Source organism: Podarcis vaucheri, assembly GCF_965113315.1.
Source record: "Podarcis vaucheri genome assembly, chromosome: 18".
Classification (NCBI taxonomy): Eukaryota; Metazoa; Chordata; class Lepidosauria; order Squamata; family Lacertidae; genus Podarcis; species Podarcis vaucheri.
The window spans coordinates 6408903-6432579 of NC_138756.1; the positions used below are offsets into that span (position 1 = coordinate 6408903).

The 23677-nt window shown below is 48.7% G+C and overlaps 1 protein-coding gene across 1 annotated transcript; it reads left to right on the forward strand.

Moving 5' to 3' along the window:
• Window positions 1-293: 293 nt before the first annotated feature.
• Window positions 294-13504, forward strand: LOC309522940 (protein-lysine 6-oxidase-like). The gene is made up of 7 exons (XM_082206699.1): window positions 294-581; window positions 3169-3277; window positions 7816-7953; window positions 8741-8897; window positions 9738-9833; window positions 11556-11671; window positions 12915-13504. Exons 1-7 carry the CDS (start codon window positions 371-373, stop codon window positions 12919-12921), a joined length of 834 nt encoding a protein of 277 aa, XP_082062825.1. The 5' UTR covers window positions 294-370; the 3' UTR covers window positions 12922-13504.
• The last annotated feature ends 10173 nt before the right edge of the window (window positions 13505-23677 follow it).

The following is a 23677-nucleotide window of genomic DNA, read 5'->3' on the forward strand; positions in this document are numbered from 1 at the left end:
GCTTTTCAGTCTCTTCAACAGCGCCGCCCGCTTGCGGCCGCCCCGTCGGGGTCCCGCCGGCGACCACCAGCCCCAGAGCCTCTACCTCAGCATCGCCGCGCGCCCCCACGGCGGAGCGCTCCGGACCGCGGCTCCCGGGCGCGTCCCGCGGGCCGGACCCGTCGCCCTCCAGGGCTTCCCCGGTTGGGGGGAAGATGGCTCCGGGATGGGGGTCCGCTCCGTCGAGGCCAGCCGGGGAGACGCGGACAGGGGTCCCCCAGGGCGCAATGACTCGGTCCCCGGGACCCCTTCTCCAAGCCGGCTGCAAGAGCAGCAGCAGGTCACCCCGGGGGCAGCTCGAGGGAGCGGCCCCGCTGGTAGCTGGCTTCCGATGGGGGGCAACGAGATTCAGGGGGACCCGGTCCCCGAGGAAGAGGGATCCCAGACGGCCCCCAGCGCCTCGACCAGGAACGACCCGCGGAACCCCTTCCAGCGGTGGAATAGCATCTTCTACGACGTCTACCCCGGCGCCAGGCAGCGCCCCTCGACGGCAAGCACCCCCAACAGGAGGCCGGGCTATGGGACCCGATTATTTCATCATGGTGAGCTGGTTGGGGAGTATTGGGGGGGGGTGATGGGGCATAGAGGACCGTTTAGTCCAGCAGGAATCTTTCGCCCAAAGTGGGACTCGAACTCAGGACCCTGAGGTTAAGTGTCTCAGGCTGACTATGGTTGTGGCCTGGGGGGGGGGCACTGGTGTGGGGGGGGTGAGAGAACACCTGCTTTGCCCAAGGAAGTTCCCCAAAGGAATCTCCAGGTAGTGCTGGGAGATGCTGCCTGCCTGGGAAACTCTAGAGAGTTGCTCTAGATGCTGCCAGTCCGTACAGGCAACACTAGGCTAAGTGGCCCAAAGTGCTGGCACAGCTGCCTGCACATCTGGGACCTGAGTTGATTGTACGTACGTGCCACTGTTGTTTTCTTATATTTATCACTTTTCTTTTCTTTTTTTTAAAGTAATATTTATTAACATATCATAAACAATCAAAAACTTCAAAGTTTAAACATAGAATACAAAAACCAAAACAACTAAAAAAATGAGAAAACACAAAACAAAACACATAGAGGTACACAATAGAGAACAGTTAACAGAATAAAGAAAAAAGAAAAAGCACCAAAAAACAAAACAGAAAAAAGATTAGTATTTTCATATCTTATACTTCATTCACTAGTTTCTTGACCTCCTCACACCTCCCTTTTTGTATTCCAGTTCAGATATTTAGTTCAGCAAATCCTTACCCTCTATCATTTATCCTTACTCATATATATATATATATATATATATATATATATATAAAACTGTTTTACATATACCATTATGTTGTAAACTGCTTTCGGATGTCAGTTTGTAAATCTTTAGGGAACTGGCTGTTTTTAATGAAATGGCTGGCACTTTTCTTGTAATTATCTGATTTTCCATGTCGCAGCCTTTCAGATATTTGCGGGTGTTATATATTGTTTGTAAGGGTGGCCAACTCCCAAGAGAGTGGCCAGTGATCTAACCCCTTTTGGGGGGTTCAAAGTTGATGAACTTTTTTTAGGAAGGAGGAAGGCCCATTTTGGGGGGTTCAGGGCAAAGTTGTTTAGCTTTTTTTAGGGGAGACAAAGTGGTTGAGTTCCTTTGGTTGGAGCCAATAATCTACCAGGGATCTCCCACAGATGTCCAGTGATCTACCAGTAGATCATGATCTACCTGTTGGACATGCCTGGAAGGGACTGGTTTTAATGGTTGTAGCTTGCAGAATTTTCTCTTGTAGAGTAACACATACCATGGACAATACAGATTGATATAAAAGTTAGCGTATGGAAGAATATGCAGTTGTAAATGTTCAAAATGAGACTCCATGGAAGGGGAAGTCCCAAGATTTGGAGGAATCTCTGCATATGGATATAAAGGTAAAGGTAAAGGGACCCCTGACCATTAGGTCCAGTCATGACCGACTCTGGGCTTGCGGCGCTCATCTCGCTTTACTGGCTGAGGGAGCCGGCGTACAGCTTCCGGGTCATGCTGCCAGCAGGACTAAGCCACTTCTGGCGAACCAGAGCAGCGCACAGAAACACTGTTTACCTTCCCGCCGGAGCGGTACCTATTCATCTACTTGCACTTTGACGTGCTTTTGAACTGCTAGGTTGGCAGGAGCAGGGACTGAGCAACGGGAGCTCACCCCGGCACGGGGATTTGAACCACCAACCTTCTGATCAGCAAGTCCTAGGCTCTGTGGTTTAACCCACAGAGCCACCCGCATGTGGATATATATTTGGATTATTATAACTTTGTATTTGTAAAGACAAATAAAAATGTTTGCAAGAAAAAAGTTAATGGTTGTAGATGATAGATAGACAGACAGACAGGCAGATAGATAGATAGATGATAGATAGACAGACAGCTAGATGATAGATGATAGATAGATGATAGATAGATAGATAGATAGATAGATAGATAGATAGATAGATAGACAGACAGACAGATGATAGATAGATAGATAGATAGATAGATAGATAGATAGATAGATAGATAGACAGATAGATAGATAGATAGATCTTCATTGTTGTAACCTGCCCTGGGACTTTATGGTAAAGGGCAATAAATCTAACTTGTTTAGATGGCTTCAAATTACAAGAAAGGAGACTAAAACACCAGGAACCACTTTATGATGGCTAAGAGTTGTTTGGCAGGGGAACGGTCTCCCTCAGGTGGCTGTGGACTCCCCCTCCTTGTAAGTTTTTAAGCAGGGGTGCTTTCGCTGAGATTCCTGCACCCCCAGGGAAGTTTGCCTGGCACCATCATTATACACCTTTAGGCACCAGGCAATAACATTCCTTTTTAACCAGGAATTTGGTTGATCTGTTTGACACCCGACACCCTTTTAGAATGTGGCTTTTGGAGGGTGGGGTTATTGGGTTACTGCTCTTTGTTTGATTTTATATGTTGTGGTCTTGTTGTAAACCGCCCTGAGACCTCTGGGTATAGGGCGGTGTATGCTGAATTTATTATTATTATTATTATTATTATTATTATTATTATTATTATTTTACTGCCAACACTCAACAGATCCCAAATCTGAGCTGCTTGCTCTGCTTAGGGGACGAATGAGTCTTCCTGACCTTCCCGTGTCTCTTCCTCCCTCCTAGGGCTCCCGGATTTGATTCCCGATCCGTACTTCATCGAAGCAGGCACCTACATCCAACGGGTCCAGCTGTACGCCTTGAAATGCGCCGCGGAGGAGAATTGCCTGGCAAGGTAGAGAGGGACGTACCTTCGCATTTACGTCTCGGGTGCACGTTGGGTGAAGGCAGTGCGGTTGCATGGTGCAATTATTATTATTTTTCATAAATGGGCAAAGAACCATTGCAAGAGGGGGGGTTGTTTGCAAGGGATATAGCACAATAGGGCCTTCTCCTCTCATGGTGCAATCCAGACCAGGAAAGCCAGTGTTTTCATCGTGCGGGTTTACGATTCCTTGCGGGTTGTTTTCCCCAGTGGAATTCCCTCAGAAGGTGGAAGATTTTCCATCCTTGGAGGGGTTTTTTAGCAGAGGCTATCTGGCCATCTGGTCAACGGCACACGGGTGGCGCTGTGGGTTAAACCACAGAGCCTTGGGCTTGCCGATCAGAAGGTCAGCAGTTCGAATCCCCGCGACGGGGTGAGCTCCCATTGCTCGGTCCCTGCTCCTGCCAACCTAGCAGTTCGAAAGCACGTCAAAGTGCAAGTAGATAAATAGGTACCACTCCGGCGGGAAGGTAGATGGCGTTTCCGTGCGCTGCTCTGGTTCGCCAGAAGCACCTTAGTCATGCTGGCCACATGACACAGAAGCTGTATGCTGGCTCCCTCGGCCAATAAAGCGAGATGAGCGCCGCAACCCCAGAGTCGGTCACGACTGGACCTAACAGTCAGGGGTCCCTTTACCTTTATCTGGCCATCTGCAACTGATGCTTCAGTTGAGATGCCATCATTTCAGGAGGTTGAGCCCTCAAGGTCCTGACCAACTCTATAATTCTATGATTTTTATTTTAGTTCCCTAGTTCTTTAGAGTTGAGTCACTGTCCAAACTCATCCTCCTTGAGGGCAAAGTTGTCCAAAGTGTATTCAACACAATTTTCACAGGGGTATGATGACCGCCTCTTTCCATACGAACCTACCCCATAGCTGTCAACTTTTCCCTTTCCTTGCGAGGAATCCTATTCGGAATAAGGGAATTTCCCTTTAAAAAGGGGAAACGTTGACAGCTATGACCTACCCAGATGCTGAGATCATCTTCTGCGGCCCTTCTTCATGTGTCTCCTCCTCAAGAGGTCCAGAGGGTGGCAATACGAGAACGGGGCCTTCTCTGCAGTGGCTCCCCATCTGTGGAATGCTCTCCCCCCAGAGAAGTTCGCCTGGTGCCTTCATTATACACCTTTCAACTAAGCCAGGCAAAAACATTCCTTTTAACCAGGCCTTTGGTTTTTGATTGACATCATTTTAAAATGTGAGGTTTTAGGTTGTTGTTGTTTTACTTAGATTGAATATTTTGTGGTTTTATATTTTGATTTTGTTCTGTGAACCGCCCTGAGACAGCCAGGTATAGGGTGGTATATAAATTCAATTATTAATAATAATACAGTGGTACTTCTGGTTACATACTTAATTCGTTCCAGAGGTCCGTTCTTAACCTGAAACTGTTCTTAACCTGAAGCACCACTTTAGCTAATGGGGCCTCCCGCTGCTGCCATGCCGCCACTGTGCGATTTCTGTTCTCATCCTGAAGCAAAGTTCTTAACCCAAGGTACTATTTCTGGGTTAGTCTGTAACCTGAAGCGTCTGTAAGCCGAGGTACCACTGTAATAAGAAAGGTCCTTAGTAGTCCTGGAAGAAGCAGAAGACTGGAGAACTGGCTTCACACTTTACATAATTAGCAAAGGATTGGCTCCAGGCGCACTGGCCCAGGGATGCCAGGATTTAACAATGGCTCGTGCAATCCCAGTTCCCCACCATCAGCTTGTTTCTGGGGGTGTAAAGGTAAAGGGACCCCTGACCATTAGGTCCAGTTGTGACCAACTCTGGGGTTGTGGCGCTCATCTCGCTTTATTGGCTGAAGGAGCCAGCTTACAGCTTCCGGGTCATGTGGCCAGCAGGACTAAGCCTCTTCTGGCGAACCAGAGCAGCGCACGGAAACGCCATTTACCTTCCCGCCGGAGCGGTACCTATTTATCTACTTGCACTGGTGTGCTTTCGAACTGCTAGGTTGGCAGGAGCAGGGACCAAGCAACGGGAGCTCACCCCGTCATTGCGGGGATTCGAACCGCCGCTGCAGGTCTGTTCTGTTGCCGTTGGGCAAGGAAGGCAGCGTGAGGGTTAAGGCGCCTGTAGCCATTGGGGCAGCACCCTGGAACAGCAAACGGTCCTTTCCTGCTTATTGATTCTAGCTGGAAAAATGCAAAAAAAAATATTGGTGGGGAGGGGAGGGGAGAATGAAATGACTCCGTTTCCTGTAAACACCCAAACAAACATAGCTGTTCTCCCAGGACAGGGGATGCCAAAGGGTCAAGCTTTGCTTGTTTGCTCACTCAGTCCATGAATGGCCTCTTCTTTCCCTCCTCACCTTCCCTCGCCCTCCTGAATAGTCTCCAAAAATAGCTCTCTTTAGAGCTCTCGAAGCTTTGTTATGCTAGCGCAAGAATGCTGCCCCTGCCAGCTGTGGAGAATTCCCAACCAGTGGAAAAGTTTCTAGTCTGGCATCCGAACTTCTGTCTGCATCGGGGAAGAGCATAGCTCAGAAGGAGAGCATCTCCCTTGCATATAAAAGGTCCAGCTGCCGGCCAGAGTTGACAGCACTGACCTAGATGGAGCACTAGCACCAGGATAGCTCAGTGGGTTAGAGCAGGCATAGGCAAACTCAGCCCTCCAGATTTTTTTGGGACTCCAACTTCCATCATCCCTGACCCCTGGTCCTGTTAGCTAGGGATGATGGGAGTTGTAGTCCCAAAACATCTGGAGGGCCAAGTTTGCCTATGCCTGGGTTAGAGCAATGTGCCGATAATGCCATGGTTGCAGGTTCGATCCCCGTATGGGCAACTCTGGCTATGGGGTTGGCCCAGGTGATTCTCTGGGTCCCTTCCAACTCACCTTTGCACCTGTATTACCGGGGGGGGGGGGCATTTGCAGGCCTAACTTGGGCCAGAGGGCTGCCTTTACCTTCTGGGAGGCCACATGCTTGTGGGGGCGGGGCCTGTGGCAAAAATGGGTGGGGCAAAGAATGCAAATTTCACATCTGTACAGTAGGACGATCGCTAGGCAAACTCCTTGCCCGTCTCGCTATCCTGGAGCCGGAAAAGAAGTGGCTTAGAGTTCGTGGACACACCCCAGCCAGGAAGAACCTTTACCTTTTAAAGGAGCCAATTGGACTTGAGGGGTTTCTCTAAGTACAGTGGTGCCTCGCAAGACGAAAAGAATCCGTTCTGTGATTCTCTTCGTCTAGCGGTTTTTTCGTCTTGCGAAGCAAACCCATTGACGGATTAGCGGATTAGCGCTTTTAGCGGCTTATCTGCTGATCGGATCAACTGATAAGCGGCTTAGAAAAAGGGGGGGAAAGGGGGGAACCCGCAGGAACTCGCAAGACATTTTCGTCTTGCGAAGCAAGCCCATAGGAAATTCATTTTGCGAAGCACCTCCAAAACAGAAAACTCTTTCGTCTAGCGAGTTTTCAGTCTTGCGAGGCATTCGTCTTGCGGGGCACCACTGTATTTAGCCCTCAGAATTTCATCTAACTTACAGTGCAGCATATAACGAACGGTGCACGGAAGTGCAGTTCTCCGGGGATGTTTTTAGTATCGCTCTTCCAGGAAGTTGGTTTTCATTGTCTTCACTTCCGGTCAGTACCTGTTTCAGCAGCTCCCTGCCCAAATCCCGTAATACTTGGGTTCTGCTTTTGGAGGGGACAACAACCCCCAAAGAAGCATCTGTTGGGACAGGATAAAGGGTAAAGGTAAAAGGACCCCTGACCATTAGGTCCAGTCGTGGCCGACTCTGGGGTTGCGGCGCTCATCTCACTTTACTGGCCGAGGGAGCCGGTGTACAGCTTCCGGGTCATGTGGCCAGCATGACTAAGCTGCTTCTGGCGAACCAGAGCAGCGCACAGAAACGGCGTTTACCTTCCCGCCAGAGTGGTACCTATTGATCTACTTGCACTTTGACGTGCTTTTGAACTGCTAGGTTGGCAGGAGCTGGGACCGAGCAACGGGAGCTCACCCCGTCGTGGGGATTCGAACCGCCGACCTTCTGATCGGCAAGTCCTAGGCTCTGTGGTTTAACCCACAGCGCCACCCGCGTCCCTTGAATCCTTGTTGGGACAGGATACTGGCATCTAACTTGGCTCCTCCATCATCCATGGCCTCTTCTCTGGGCATGTTTAGCCTGGAGAAGAGGAGGTTAAGGGGTGATATGATAGCCATGTTCAAATATATAAAAGGATGTCACATGGAGGAGGGAGAAAGGTTGTTTTCTGCTGCTCCAGAGAAGCGGACACGGAGCAATGGATCCAAACTACAAGAAAGAAGATTCCACCTAAACATTAGGAAGAACTTCCTGACCGTAAGAGCTGTTTGACAGTGGAATTTGCTGCCAAGGAGTGTGGTGGAGTCTCCTACTTTGGAGGTCTTTAAGCAGAGGCTTGACAACCATATGTCAGGAGTGCTCTGATGGTGTTTCCTGCTTGGCAGGGGGTTGGACTCGATGGCCCTTGTGGTCTCTTCCACCTCTATGATTCTATGATTCTATGATTCTCCCTCTCTTTCCTGCAGATCTGCCTACCAGCCAGGGCTGAGCAACATCAGCTACCGGGTCCTCCTTCGCTTCCCGCAGAGGGTGAAGAACCAAGGCACAGCAGACTTCCTCCCGGTCAAACCATACCACGCTTGGGAGTGGCACAGCTGCCACAAGTGAGTAAGCCAAGCCAAGCCAAGGTGGTCAGCTGGGGCCGAACTCTCTCTTCTGCATTTCTGTCCCCAGTAGATATCCAAAAGGGATGTTGAAATGTAGGACCTCAACAGCTATCCCCACTCGCGTTTCCCAGGGACTGCATGCCCTCCATGTAGAATGCAACATAAGCAGTCAAGCACAACACTTCCTGTTTGCCCAGAGTGGACACACAAGGGGGTGTTGGTCCACTTCCTGGTGACTTCCTGTCACACCTGGTCTGGAGCATCCTCCCCCTGCATGTGACCAGGTAGATGGGTGTGACCCTGGGAGACCCCATCAAAGGGCTGGTCCCTCCTGGTCCCTCCTCCTCCTGGTTCATAGAATCATAGAGACCAACTAATATGTAGAAGATGCTTAAAACAAATTTAAGGAACCGCAGAAAGAGGGGGAAGGAAGTCAAGTTTCGAAATGTTCAAATGATTGTAAAATTAGAGAAATGAATGAACCTGAAAAGTATTCCAACAAAGTATTAAAACACAGTAGTCTGTTAAACATTAAAAGCTTCCCTAAAGAGGACTGCCTTCAGATGTCTTCTAAAAGTCTGGTAGTTGTTTATCTCTTTGACATCTGACAGGAGGGTGTTCCACAGGGCGGGCGCCACCACCGAGAAGGCCCTCTGCCTGGTTCCCTGTAACTTGGCTTCTCGCAGGGAGGTAATCTCCAGAAGGCCCTCGGAGCTGGACCTCAGTGTCTGCACTGCAGATTAAAAATAATGTTAATAAGGAAACCTGGACCTTTGTCTTTTAGCCATTATCACAGCATGGAAGCCTTTAGTAACTATGACCTGCTGGATGCCGTCACCCACAAGAAGGTGGCAGAAGGACACAAGGCTAGCTTCTGCCTGGAGGATACGACGTGCGACGCGGGAGTCCGGCGACGATACGCTTGCACGGCTCACACTCAGGTGAGGGGAGAAGAGACGCAGGGACCCCCACCCCTTTTTTTACCAGCCTCTGCTCCTCTGCCTTTGTTCTGCAGGGACACTGCTTGCCTTTCCCTGCCAGTTCCCTTGTTGATCCGCAGACAGGGCACTTTTCTCCTTGCCAGTCTTGGTGCTGACCTTGAAAGCCCTAAACGGTCTCAAAGGCCCAGTATACCTGAAGGAGCGTCTCCACCTCCATCGTTCTGCCCGGACACTGAGGTCCAGCGCCGAGGGCCTTCTGGCAGTTCCTTCCCTGCGAGAAGCCAAGTTACAGGGAACAAGGCAGAGGGCCTTCTCGGTGGTGGCGCCCGCCCTGTGGAATGCCCTCCCACCAGATGTAAAGGAGATAAACAACTACCTGACATTCAGAAGACATCTGAAGGCAGCCCTGTTCGGGGAAGTTTTTAATGTGTGACATTTTAGTGTATTTTTGGTCTTTGTTGGAAGCTGCCCAGAGTGGCTGGGGAGGCCCAGCCAGATGGGCGGGGTACAAATAATAAATTTATTATTATTATTATTATTAGCCACTTAAATCAAAGCTGGCAATCAAAGCTAAAGCTATGCTATATTAGAAACTCCAGGGCAAGGCAGCAATATTTTATTTATCACAGGTGGCCATTTCCACCTTGAGCTCATGCAGGGGATATGAATGTGATAAATAATATAAACTTTAGCGGCAGCTCTTAAAATTACGGAGACAGAAGGAGCCAGCCGGCCTCGTAGAAAGGGGTGCTATTTGGAGAAGGCTGCACAAACCATGCTCAGAGAAGTATTCTGTCCAAAAGAAATACTCAGAGCGATATGATGTTGTCTTCCATTCAGGGTCTGGGTCCTGGCTGCTACGACACATACGACGCTCACATTGACTGCCAGTGGATCGACATTACAGACGTCCCCCCTGGGAATTATATTCTCAAGGTATGGTTGGCTGCAAACCTCAAACTGGCGGGGAAATGGGCGTGGGCATGAGGAGTCATCCGGAATCATAACGGACGTGGGTGGCGCTATGGTTTTCTAAACCACTGAGCCTCTTGGGCTTGCTGATCGGAAGGTCGGTGGTTCGAATCTCCGCAATGGAGTGAGCTCCCGTTGCTCAGTCCCTGCTCCTGCCAACCTAGCAGTTCGAAAGCACGCCTGTGCAAGTAGATAAATAGGTACCACTCCGGCGGGAAGGTTAACAGCTTTTCTGTACGTTGTTCTGGTTCGCCAGAAGCGGCTTAGTCCTGCTGGCCACATGACCTGGAAGCTGAACGCCGGCTCCCTCAGCCAATAAAGTGAGATGAGCGCCGCAACCCCAGAGTCGTCTGCGACTGGACCGAACGGTCAGGGGTCCCTTTACCTTTTAAGGAGGATAAAGCTCTCAACAGAAACCACAGGAGAGAAGGACGTGGCTCTTGTGCAGGGATAGGCAACCTAAGGCCCGTGGGCCGGATGTGGCCCAATCGCCTTCTCAGTCTCACAGGTTAATGCAGTTAATGATAATAATAAGAGATGGGATGTGGGTGGTGCTGTGGTCTAAACCACTGAGCCTCTTGGGCTTGCCAATCAGAAAGTCAGCAGTTCGAATCCCTGCGACGGGGTGAGTTCATGTTACTCTCTCCCAGCTCCTGCCAACCTAGCAGTTCGAAAGCACACCAGTGCAAGTAGATAAATAGGTAACACTGTGGCGGGAAGGTAAACGGCGTTTCCGTGCACTCTGGTTTCTGTCACGGTGTCCCATTGCGCCAGAAGCGGGTTAGTCCTGCTGGCCACATGACTCAGAAAGATGTCTGTTGACAAATGCCGGCTCCCTCGGCCTGAAAGTGAGATGAGCGCCACAACCCCATAGTCACCTTTGACTGGACTTAAGCATCCTTTACCTTTATTTTATATTTGAGAGCCATATGTGGTGGAATTGCAGTAAAGTGAAAGGCTTCTGGGAATTAATTTACAATGAGCTTAAAAAAATGTTTAAGTATACTTTTTTTTAAAAAACCGAAGCCTTTCTACTGGGACTAGTTGGAAAAGATGTTTAAAAGAAAGATAAAAATCTATTCCTGTATGCCACAACAGCAGCAAGGACTATGTTGGCCCAGAATTGGAAAACAGAAGTAATACCAACTATTACTGAATGGCAGGTCAAAATGATTAATTATCCGGAACTGGCTAGACTATCAAGGAGAATAAAAGATCAGGATGAACAAAAGTTTTATGAAAATTGGAGTAAATACTTGGATTATATAAGAGATAACTGTAAATCTTTAAAGACACTGGCAGGATTTGATTAACTTCAGCAGCTTATGATCAAATAGATAAATGTATAAAATACGTGACATAATGAAAATATATGATACTTACCGAAGGGGAGGTCCAAAGCTCAATGGAGCTAATGTTATGTATGAGATGTATTAATACAATGAATGTATTGGAATGTATGTTTGATGAAAACTAATAAAAATTTAAGTTGGAAAAAATATATATATTTGAGAGCCTAGAATTCTTGTAACAAGACTTTCCTGGTGAAGAAGAAGAGGAAAAACAATCCTTATTATGATTAGAGCTTGCAACAGTTGAAGCTGGTCAGTTAAGGACAGCACCTGATTTTAGGAGTGGAAACAGTGGGGTGGAACTTGACTGTATTGTTCTTATCCCATTTTCAAGGTGACCGTTAATCCGGACTTCTTGGTGCCTGAGTCAGACTTCACAAACAATGCTGCCAGGTGTGATGTAATATACACAGGGACGCATGCCACCGCAAGGAACTGCAAGGTCACCAGGTACCGTGAGGGAAGAGTGATTTGTAGCACTCGGCGGGGGCCCCTAGAGTCATCTAGTCCAACCCCCGTTCAGAGCAGGGACAGTTTCCCTGCCTCCGTTAGGTGAAAAGAGAGGCCTGTAATGATGTCGTCAGCACATCGTAAAGAGCATTTTTGTCTCCAGGCAGCCATGTCTTTCCGCAATGTTGTTGTTGTTTAGTCGTGTCCGCCTCTTCGTGACTCCATGGACCAGAGCACGCCAGGCACTCCTGTCTTCCACTGCCTCCCGCAGTTTGGTCAAACTCATGCTGGTAGCTTTGAGAACACTGTCCCACCATCTCGTCCTCCGTCGTCCCCTTCTCCTTGCGCCCTCTATCTTTCCCAACATCAGGGTCTTTTCCAGGGAGTCTTCTCTTCTCATGAGGTGGCCAAAGTCTTGGAGCCTCAGCTTCAGGATCTGTCCTTCCAGTGAGCACTCAGGGCTGATTTCCTTCAGAATGGAGAGGTTTGATCTTCTTGCAGTCCATGGGACTCTCAAGAGTCTCCTCCAGCACCAGAATTCAAAAGCATCCATTCTTTGGTGATCAGCCTTCTTTATGGTCCAGCTCTCACTTCCATACATCACTACTGGGAACAAGGAGAAGGGGACGACAGAGGACGAGATGGTGGGACAGTGTTCTCGAAGCTACCAGCATGAGTTTGACCAAACTGCGGGAGGCAGTGGAAGACAGGAGTGCCTGGCGTGCTCTGGTCCAGGGGGTCACGAAGAGGCGGACACGACTAAACGTCTAAACAACAACAACAAATGGTTGAAACAAATTAATAGATGCTATCATGTGGGCTAAGCGGTAAAAAAAATTTAGGCGTTCATGTAGGACAGTGATCCTGGATAATCTAACTGTTTCGCTGGAATCTTCTTCAGCACAATCCATAGATTAGAAAAATGTACAAGAAGCAGTGGTCATGACGAAGATTCCAGCAAAACATTCAGATTATCCGGGATCACTGTCCTACATTGTTATTCACTTACTCCTTCAGCACCATGAAAGTTTTACCACTTAGCCCACAGAAAAGCATCTATTACTTTGCTTCAAAATTTGTACTAAATCATGTATATTATGCAATAAGAATTGCAGTGCTATCTAGTATACTGGTCTTCGTGTTGCTTCTATTGTTTGTTATGTCTTTCCACAAGGCACAGAGGTATAATACCTGCGTACAGTTCAGGGCCTGAGCTATTTCTTTCCTTTCCCACCCTCTGCAGCAACTAAACGGTGACCCGATCGCAGTGGAGCAAGACGGCTTCGTACCCCATTTCCCTCGAATGCTTCAAACCATCTCTGCAACCCCGCCAGACCGAAGGAGACTCTGTGGCTCAAGACGCGTTTTAAAATTTGCCCAGCCCTCGCTTCCTATCCTGTCCCAGCTGCCGCCAGTATTAAGTTTTATGCATTCGCTTTTAGGGAGACTGCTGATATATTGACGCTAGCCTAGGACTTGCCGATCAGAAGGTCGGCGGTTCGAATCCCCACGACGGGGTGAGCTTCCGTTGCTCGGTTCCTGCTCCTGCCAACCTAGCAGTTCGAAAGCATGTCAAAGTGCAAGTAGATAAATAGGTACCACTCTGGCGGGAAGGTAAACGGCGTTTCCATGCGCTGCTCTGGTTCGCCAGAAGCGGCTTAGTCCTGCTGGCCACATGACCCGGAAGCTGTACGCCGGCTCCCTCGGCCAATAAAGCGAGATGAGCGCCGCAACCCCAGAGTCGGCCACGATTGGACCCAATGGTCAGGGGTCCCTTTACCTTTACCTTACCCTTACCCAGACAGAGAGAATAGAACAGGAAGCGGCTGCCTGAACCCAAGGCAGAGAAAGCCCACATTGCACAGAATGGTACCAAACGATAAAGAAATTTACACTAGGTCATTTTCTAGGTCCCAGCTCTACAGTTCTGCGGCTCGTAAGAAAACCTCCGACAAAAACCACCAGCATCCTCCAGGGGTCAGCAGACTTTTTCAGCAGGGGGCCAGTCCACTGTCCCTCAGACCTTGTGGGGGGCCGAACTATATTTTTTTTTGGGGGGGGGATGAACGAATTCCTATGCCCCAGAAATAACCCAGAGATGCATTTTAAATAAAAGGACACATTCTACTCATGTAAAAACACACTGATTCCCGGACCATCTGCAGGCCGGATTGAGAAGGCGATTGGGCTGGATCCGGCCCCCAGGCCTTAGTTTGCCTACCCATGAATTCTAAGCCTTTCCCTGCCAGAAATTTGAGAAGCTTGTGTTATTTCAGTGGTGCAGCAGGATTGAAGCCAGCATAGAGAGTGCAGCAGCCGTGTGCCCCAAATAAGTAAACCTGCAACTGCCACGCCACCAGCCATCTAGGGATGGAATTAGAAACCACGCAATAGGCACATCTCAGAGCCACAGCCGAACGGAAACACAGCACTCCTTCAAAAGCCACGCTCCTCTGAGCTTTGTGCCGCGGCCTTCCAAGCAAACGATACGTACAAAAATTTACCTGTTCGGAAGAAATGAGCACCGATTAGGCGAGGCGGCGTACAAAGATGTATCCGGAGAAATTGGCCCTAAAAAGTTGTCAGATTCCCATGAGGACTTTTGCTTGTTTTCCCCTTCAGTGAAAATTGCAGCAGAAATGTGGAGGACTGGTTTTGTGATTGGAAAAGTTAGAAACCTAAGAGAACCAAAACTGACCAATTCATTCATCCCTCGTGCCAAATGTCCTTTGGCCCAGCAGAAGGAAGACCTCACATTTTCCCAGCTCGCCTTCATCCCTCCTTTATCCAGCTTCACAACACTCTTTCCTTTTTCGCCTCACCCCCTGGCAAAACGCAAATGTTAAGCTTGATGCAAAGGGGGAGGGCACTGTCCATGGGGGGCTTCTGTGCAAAGTGTATTGATGGTGCTTTGATACTTAAAAACAACAACTAGGGGCTGCTCTGTAGCCAACCCCTCTGACCTTCCCGTTAATCCCGCTAGAGCTTCGCCTTACTACCCCACGCAACTACAAAACTCGCTTTTCACCTCCCCAGCCCTATCCCAGAACAGTGGCAGACTTTGAAAGTCCAAATTTCACCCAAAAAGTGAAAACCCAGACATGAGGGTTGTTGTGCTTTTTTTTTTTCTTTTGCAAAATCTCAACAAAATTGAGCTACTTTTAAGCAGATTCGCCAAGATCTAGACTGCCATACTCCCGCGCTGCCCAACCAGCCAAGTCTCAAGGGGGTTCCTTGCCTGAAGGCAGAGTCCGTATCCAGTCCAGTCTTTAGGTCAGAAGTATCTCAGTTCATGTAGTCAGTCGTTCCAGGGGTCCAGAAAGCCGGGGGTCCAAGGTCGCAAGAAGCACCAAGGTCCGGCAAGGAACGACGAATGTTGTTTCCAGCAACTGAGTGAAGCTGGAAACCCTGCTTAAGAAATTTGGAGCCAGCTGGTTCACATCAGGAGCAAGAAGGCTGATTGGCAGCAGGTGAAGTCACTCTGCCTTCTGCCCCTTCAGGCTGCTGTTCAACAGGTGAAGCTGACTCCTGGCAGCCCTGGTTGTACGTCAACAGTGTGAGCAAACACTCGCCTAAATCTGCCTTTGCTCTGAAACCACATCTATTTTTCAGCTCCCATTTCCACCCCTCGTTTTGCCTTCGCTGCCCTGTCTATGCTTCCTCCTTTCCTTGGGCGCAATGCCCCCTTGCACACACACCCCGGGCCACCTCTTGCATCGCCTTCCACCCACACGTTGCAACTGCTAAGCACCCTCTCACCTTCTTCCCAGTTATGGCCAGGGACTGGCTGGGTGATGAGTGGTGGGAGGCACCAGTTGGGGAACCCCCAGGGGAAACCCCAGAGAAGGAGGAGGAAGGCTCAGAGCCCAGGGGGTTGGCGGTGGGGCACCGAGGAGAGGTCAGAGGGGAAAGACAGGGAGGAGGGACTGGACGCTGAAGGGGCAACAGGATCGAGTGAGCAGGGAGATTCGGTGATAGGGAGCAGTTCAGACTTGGAGACTGGAGTGGAGGGGAGCGGGGAGGGGCAGAGGAATCCCAGGAGGTTGTCTCTCCTGCCGAAACAAGCTTTCCTCTCTTCCCCTGCCCCCCCCCCGTCTCCAAGGACACATGGGCTGGTGCGTAGAGGCGAACGGAGAGCAGGGGGCCCCAATGCATTTGGAGGCTCCTTGGGAGACATCTGGCAGTGGAGTCGTCTTAATGGAGGTAGGAAGAGGAGACCGCAGTTTCCTGGTGTCAGGACGCTACCAGCATCTCGCGGCTGGTTGCTCGGGAATTATAAAGACAAGGAAAAGTTTCTTACCATCCTTTTTCATTTCAATCTTTCCAGAGAGAGGCTATAGAACCCAGCCTCTTGGATAATGGCGTTGTCCCGCATGAATCTCCCCCACCTGTCTTTCCCACTTCCTCATTCGTCACTTCTGCGGGTGCTGCTACGTGCCCTCTGTCTTTGAGCTCTTTGCTCTCCTACTTTCAAGGCTCGCCTGGTTCTGGGAGAGCTTTCTAATACGTTCTAACGATCACGGCAGATGGTGAGAGCAGCCACGAAATTAAGAGACGCCTGCTTCTTGGGAGAAAGGCGGTGACAAACCTAGACAGCATCTCAAGAAAAACCTCTATTTAACCTAGACAGTGTCTTAAAAAGCAGAGACATCACCTTGCCAACAAAGGTCCGTATACTTAAAGCTATGATTTTCCCGGTAGTGATGTATGGAAATGAGAGCTGGACCATCAAGAAGGCTGATCGCCGAAGAATGGATGCTTTTGACTTATGGTGCTGGAGGAGACTCTTGAGAGTCCCATGGACTGCAAGAAGATCATATCCATTCTGAAGGAAATCAGCCCTGAGTGCTCACTGGAAGGACAGATCCTGAAGCTGAGGCTCCAAGACTTTGGCCACCTTATGAGAAGAGAAGACTCCCTGGAAAAGACCCTGATGCTGGGAAAGATGGAGGGCACAAGGAGAAGGGGACGACAGAGGACGAGATGGTGGGACAGTGTTCTTGAAGCTACCAGCATGAATCTGACCAAACTGCAGGAGGCAGTGGAAGACAGGAGTGCCTGGCGTGCTCTGGTCCAGGGGGTCACGAAGAGTCGGACATGACTAAACGACTAAACCACAACAACAACAATACCAACATATCAGCTGGGTGTTGTTTTTCTGGCTCCCCCATGATTTCCCAGCTTTTCCCCTCGCTTGTCTCTGAGCTGCGACCTCCCTCAAACCCCCATTGTAAATCTATCCTGTCTTCCTCTTCCTCCTCTCTGGAAGGGTCTGCCGAGTCCCTGAAACCTGGCAACTGCCATATAGCGGAAAGACCTGCTGGAAGTGTGCTGAGCTGTACGCTGTCTTCTTGAACAAAGAATCACTTGCACTGACAGTCTCGTCTTCTTGTGTCTCAGCCTGCATCTGAACCCAGCCTTGACAATTATGGAGCCATCGTCCGCACCTGTTCTTCAACCCCATTCCCATGCCAACTTACTCTCTCCATTTTTGCAACAACAAAAAATACAACCTTTGCACCCCATTTTCTCCTTGACCCCTCCTTGCTTTTCTCAACTCTCCCTTGAACCCAGATCACAACCCATTTCCATTCCTTCCCCCCTCTCCTGTTGCACAGCCACAGTACTGTATCTTTAAGCTGAACAGACTTTAAAGAGCCTGACTGTCAGTTAGCTTGTTCTGTTAGAGAAGGTTAAGTTCATTGATGGATGTTGTACATAAATGGGTGTTCGCTTGTTAATAAAATGTCTCTTCGAAATTGCTACATTCAATCTGAAACTTCATGTTGAAGACCACACGTGGTAATACTAGGAGTGATATACACTGTGGGAAAGTACCATGGGATAGTTGAGGGCTCCACATCAATAATAATAATAATAATAATAATAATAATAATAATAATAATATCTTTATTGTCATTACTTGACTGCTCCATAAAAACACTAATTAAACAATACAGTATAATACAGCAAGGAAGATTAGATGACTTTCTAAGTCTGGGCTTCCCATTCAGGGCCGAGATCGCTCTGGAGAAGAAGCTGTTCTTAAGACGGCTCGTTCTTGTCTTCATTGTCCTGTATCTCCGTCCCGACGGCAAGAGCTCGAAGAGACAGTGGACCAGGATGCGATGGATCTTTTACTATGTCCAGTGCCTTCCTATGGCACCTTGTGGCATAAATCTGCTCTAAGGTGGAGAGTGGGCAGCCAACAATGCTCTCTGCTGCCTTAACCACCCTGCCCAACCCCATCCTGTCCTGGGCAGTACAGCTTCCGTACCACACACCTAAGCCATAAGTGAGCACGCTCTCAATGGCACAGTGATAGAAGGCAAGCAGCAGTTTCTGCGGAAGATGGTTTTTCCTTAGTATTCTCAAAAAGTACAGTCTCTGCTGCGCCTTCTTCACAAGCCCCCTTGTGTTGACACTCCAGGACAGATCCTCTTGTAATTCAATGCCCAGAAATCTGAACGTTGCTACCCTCTCCACACAGACCCCATCAATCAAAAGTGGCTGGACGTTGCTCTTCTGTCTCCTGAAGTCCACCACAAGCTCCTTTGTCTTCTTTGTATTTATGAGCAAGTTGTTAGCTCTGCACCACTCTGTCAGCCGCTCCACCTCCTTTATCTCTCTTACATAAGACAGCTGAGAAGTGGAAGAGGGAGAAGTTTAAAACAGACAATTTTTGTCCTTTCGGTGTTTCTCCCTTCTTGGTGCATTCAAACAAGAGCAGAGGGTTGAGTAAACCAGAGTAAACCCTTGGCCAATAAAGCGAGATGAGCGCCGCAACCCCACGACTGGACCCAACAGTCAGGGGTCCCTTTACCTTTTACAGCCCAAACCCTCAGCCTGTCACCTGCTGTGTTCTGTACTAGAAGAAGAAGAAGAGTTTGGATTTCATATCCTGCTTTATCACTACCCGAAGGAGTTTCAAAGCGGCTGACAATCTCCTTTCCCTTCCTCCCCGACACAACACTCTGTGAGGTGAGTGGGGCTGAGAGACTTCAGAGAAGTGTGACTGGCCCAAGGTCACCCAGCAGCTGCAGGTGGAGGAGCGGGGACACGAACCCGGTTCACCAAGTTACGAGTCCACCGCTCTTAACCACTACACCACACTGGCTTGGATGCTACAACAATAGGCTGGTAGGATCGTAGAATGCAATAACTGATTGGCCTGAAGGAGATGACCAATCAGGCTCCAGGAGGGAAGCAGAATCAGCCAATCAGATGGAACTCATTGTGTAAATAATGAATATAAAAGCCTGAGGTTTGGAGCGGGGAATTCAATCACTGTTTTACAAGCTGCAATAAAGAGCATGAAATCACTGCAGGACTCCGAGTATATTTCATGCTGCCTCAGAGACCCTCCTTGGTGGTTAATAGGCTAGCCTCCCTGTGCTCTGGCTGGCACTCTTTTCATCAGCCAGGCATGATTGTGTTTGGTTACTGTCTGGAACGGCAGCCCACCACAACCCACAGCTTTTGCAGGTGAAGGTCTCCCAACCAAGAATGGTAAACATTTCCCCTTGGCTGCTCTTCTTCCCTCAGCCCACAGATCCACCCAAACCACAGTCATGGTGCACTTGAACTTCCCCCAAACCTTCTCCTACACCCAACCGAGGGCCAAAACCGCCGTTATGGCAGCCACAAATATGACATCTGCCCATCCCAGTGTCCCGGGCTGCAACACACCCCAGGAGCCCATCTTTTTGTGGTGTGGTGAGCATGCAAGTGGCACACCTGTCTGGACCACCAATTGCTCACGTAAGAACTGCATGTCGGACGGCAGGCATGGAATGTTTGCACATTTCCAGGGGCTGAAGTCACAGCTGCTTCTGCCCTAGAAACCTGGCCAGATGTGCATCTTTTAACTTAGGAAAGGATGGGCAAGCCAAGCATTTGGGGCTGGGGGCAAGAGAAGTAATCCCCTCTCATAATTAACTGTCTGTTAAGGGGACGCAGGTGGCGCTGTGGTCTAAACCAGTGTTTCCCAACCTTTTTTGGGCAAAGGCACACTTGTTTCATGAAAAAAATCTCGAGGCACACCACCATGCCAGATGGGGAAAGGTCACTTTTTACTTATGTAAAAAATAAAATAAAAAAATAGTAACAGCATAGAAGGTAATGGTTAGGCTAGCATCCCTCTTCCAAATATGCTAGGTTTTTATTTGCAAGGACTGTTCTACATGGGAAAGCATTCAGCACTGTCATTCTCCCATCTGCCATCTGAATTGGTACTATTCTGGGTCAACTTACTCTGCTGCATGTGTAGATGAAAATGGCACCAAGTGTGGGGGAGGGGGCAGAACAGGTTTCAGATACAGGATATTAAGCATACACGTACTTCAGATTGAACTGGTTGCTTGCTTTGCAAGTTTTCATTTCCCAAATGACTGCCTTGGCAAGCGCAATACCTACCAGGCTCAACGCCGGTCTCGCGCTGCCGCTTCCCGCGCTCTCAAGGACCCGGGAGGAGGAAGGCGTGAAGGGAATCCCGAAGGCGCGAAAACCTCGCGCATGCGCAGGCCTTCCGCCTGCGACAGCCCAGTAGGCCGGCCGAAGCGAGCGGCGATGGGATGTGGGAGCTCGCTCGCTCGCCGCCCCACGTGTGCCTATGTGGGGCACGTTACAGCCCCGTGACGTCAGCGCCACGCAGGCAGCCAGGCAGGCAGCCGGCGAAAGCCCCGCGCTGGGCGGCCTCTCCTCGCCGCCGCCGCCCCGCCTCTCGCCGCCCGACTCCCTCCCATGGGACACCAGGCAACGTCTCGCGGCACACTAGTGTGCTGCGGAACACTGGTTGGGAAACACTGGTCTAAACCACAGAGCATAGGGCTTGCCGATCGGAAGGTCGGCGGTTCGAATCCCCGCGACGGGGTGAGCTCCCGTTGCTCGGTCCCTGCTCCTGCCAACCTAGCAGTTCGAAAGCACATCAAAGTGCAAGTAGATAAATAGGTACCACTCTGGCGGGAAGGTAAACGGCGTTTCCGTGCGCTGCTCTGGTTTACCACTTAGTCACACTGGCCACATGACCTGGAAGCTGTATGCCGGCTCCCTTGGCCGGTAAAGCGAGATGAGCGCCGCAACCCCAGAGTCGTCCGCGACTGGACTTAACAGTCAGGGGTCCCTTTACCTTTTTTTAAGAGAAGCAGTTGGGGAGGGGGATTGGTAATGGAAAGGCAGAGGGAAGTCAAAGAATTATGGAAATGCTAAATGATGAGATGGAAGATTTGTTTGAATTTAAATGTGTTATGTAAAACTTAATAAAAATACATTAAGAAGAAAAATATCGGCCTTGCCTTTGGAACCCGGGTGCTCTCTTTTTCTAAGCCCAAAGGAGGCCTCGCATCCATTTCTCTGCCCTGAAAGTGATCAATCTGCCACAAGAGAACAGAGGGGATTTCAGGGGCTGCCAAGTTTCTAGCACCATCATGAGAGACAAACCGGGACAAGAACTTGCAAAGGGGCGAAAACGCACATAGCGACTATAGGCGAGACTTGAGACGGTGGTGCAACAAGGTGTGCCTTGCATCAGGCTTTTGCACAGCTGCCGCTCTGGCCAGGGGCAAGACCTCTCCCACTGGATTCACGCCAAGGGCAGAGAGCCATTGACGTACATTGCACAATTCTATTTTTCCCCCACAGGAGAACGTAACTGACGGCACAGAAACAAAGTTAACGCATATGTGGCTGAGCATTCCACATTGCGTCCAGGTCAATGCCGGATTTACGCATAAACTAAACAAGCTAGAGATTAGGGCCCCAGTCTCTTGGGGGCATCAAAAAAATTTAAAGGAAAATAAAACTGGATGTACATTTCCAAAAAAGGGAAAGGTAAAGGTCCAGTCGTGGCCGATTCTGGGGTTGTGGCGCTCATCTCGCTTTACTGGCCGAGGGAGCCGGTGTACAGCTTCCGGGTCATGTGGCCAGCATGACTAAGCCGCTTCTGGCGAACCAGAGCAGCGCATGGAAACGCCGTTTACCTTCCTGCCGGAGCGGTACCTATTTATCTACTTGCACTTTGACGTGCTTTCGAACTGCTAGGTTGGCAGGAGCGGGGACCGAGCAGAGGGAGCTCACCCCGTCATTGCGGGGATTCGAACCGCCGACCTTCTGATCAGCAAGCCCTTGGCTCTGTGGTTTAACCCACAGTGCCACCCACATCCCACATTTCCAAAATATAAGATAAAAAAGCAAATAAGATAAAATAAAACCTACATCAACAGTGCTTTGTGTTGTGTAGGCTCCCATTTGTTATGTGCGAATGGTTTTAGATACCTACAAGGTCCATAAATTACCGTACAGCATATATTCAACACACAAAAACAGCGACAATTTGTTGTTGACAGAAGACAGCTGGACATATAAAGGGCCCCATTGGCCTCAGTAGCTCAGGGCCTCATCAAACCTAAATCCAGCCCTGATCCAGGGGTTTTGAATTGCTGGCCCAAGGCTTCACCTGAAATTTTTGCAACCACAGCTTTCTGCTATGACCATTATATGCCTGAGAAGTTGGCCTTTTCAGGTTTTTTTGTTTTGCTCTTGGTCATTTTTTAAAACTTTATTTAGTTTTTCAGATTTTAAAAATTTACAGACCATTATCAAACAGCCAACATAGAGAATTCTGAAGAAAATCCTGAACTTCCCACCTCCCCTTTGTGGGTCCTTATATATATTAATCTTTTCCTCTCAAATATTGTCTATTAATCCAAATCTATTATATCTCCATTACACCCAAAATTTAACATTAAGCTACAAGTTTTATTCCAATCCTACTAATAGTTTTTGATTGTTTGCAATGCTTTTTAAGGTAAATTCTATATTTTCCCCATTCCTTATTTTTTTATAAAAAAATTGGTTCTCCTGATTTCTGAGTCTTCCGGTCATTTTTGCCAATTCGGTTAGGATTAAGGATACTGGAGTAAAGTCATCAGGAAGAATACATGCACTGGCCAAAATATTGTACACAAATGCATTATATTACAGGACACATTTAAAGGTTCTGAGAACATTCAGACGCTGCCTTCTATCAGATCAGACCAACTCAGTACTGTCTGTGCACCTAAGGCCCAGGGGCCGGATCCGGCCCAATCGCCTTCTAAATCTGGCCCGCGGACAGTCCGGGAATCAGCGTGTTTTTACATGAGCAGAATGTGTGTTTTGAATTCTTAAATTTCTTCCAGTCTTCTTCCGCCGTCTCTTAAGAAACACCTTAAGAATTATCTTAAGAAACATTGTAAAATCAATGTGTGTTAAGATTGAGGTGGCTTTAAAAATTAAATGGAGTACAGCTGTAAAGATTAAGTTAAAAGAAAAGAAAGATTGACAATTAGACAAAATTAAGGGTGAGGATTTGCTGAACTAAATATTTGAAATGGGAATGCAGAAAGGGGAAGTATGAGGAGGTCGGTGAAATAAGTTTTAAGAAAATAAGGTTTTGAAATTATACTTGTTCTTTTTTGTTTGTCTTTGTATTGTCTTGTCTGATATAATTTGTAAAATTTCAATAAATATTTTTTAAAAAAAGAATGTGTGTTTTGATTTAAAATGCATCTCTGGGTTATCTGTGGGGCATAGGAATTTGTTCATAATTTCCCCCAAAAAATATAGTCCAGCCCCCCACAAGGTCTGAGGGACAGTGGAGCGGTCCCCTGCTGAAAAAAGTTTGCTGATCCCTGGCCTACACTGACTGGCAGCAGCTCCTCAGGCTTTTAGGCAGGGAACTGGAGGTGAGGAGGACAGGATTTTCTCTGGAGGTTTCTCCCTGTTCAGAAGATGTTCAAATACAGCTACTTTCTCCACTGAGAGGGCTCAGAATCCTCGCTGGAGATCTGGCATCCTCTAGTGGAACATTCCTTCAAAAACATTCCCCTTTCCTTGTAGAGTCTACAACAGCCCGTTTGCAACCTGATTGTGGAGGCACTCTGTTATAAGGGGGGATGACACTGCTTCTTTTCCCTTATGGGGTACCTAAGAGCCCATATATGACACAACCCTGATGGCAGAAAGTGA

Bases quoted from the DNA above. Each gene is read 5' to 3' on its own strand.
- LOC309522940 (XM_082206699.1), top strand. From the start codon at position 371: ATGGGGGGCAACGAGATTCAGGGGGACCCGGTCCCCGAGGAAGAGGGA. The intron at 582-3,168 runs GTGAGCTGGTTG...CCTCCCTCCTAG, and splicing joins GACCCGATTATTTCATCATG to GGCTCCCGGATTTGATTCCC. The intron at 9,834-11,555 runs GTATGGTTGGCT...CCCATTTTCAAG, and splicing joins CTGGGAATTATATTCTCAAG to GTGACCGTTAATCCGGACTT.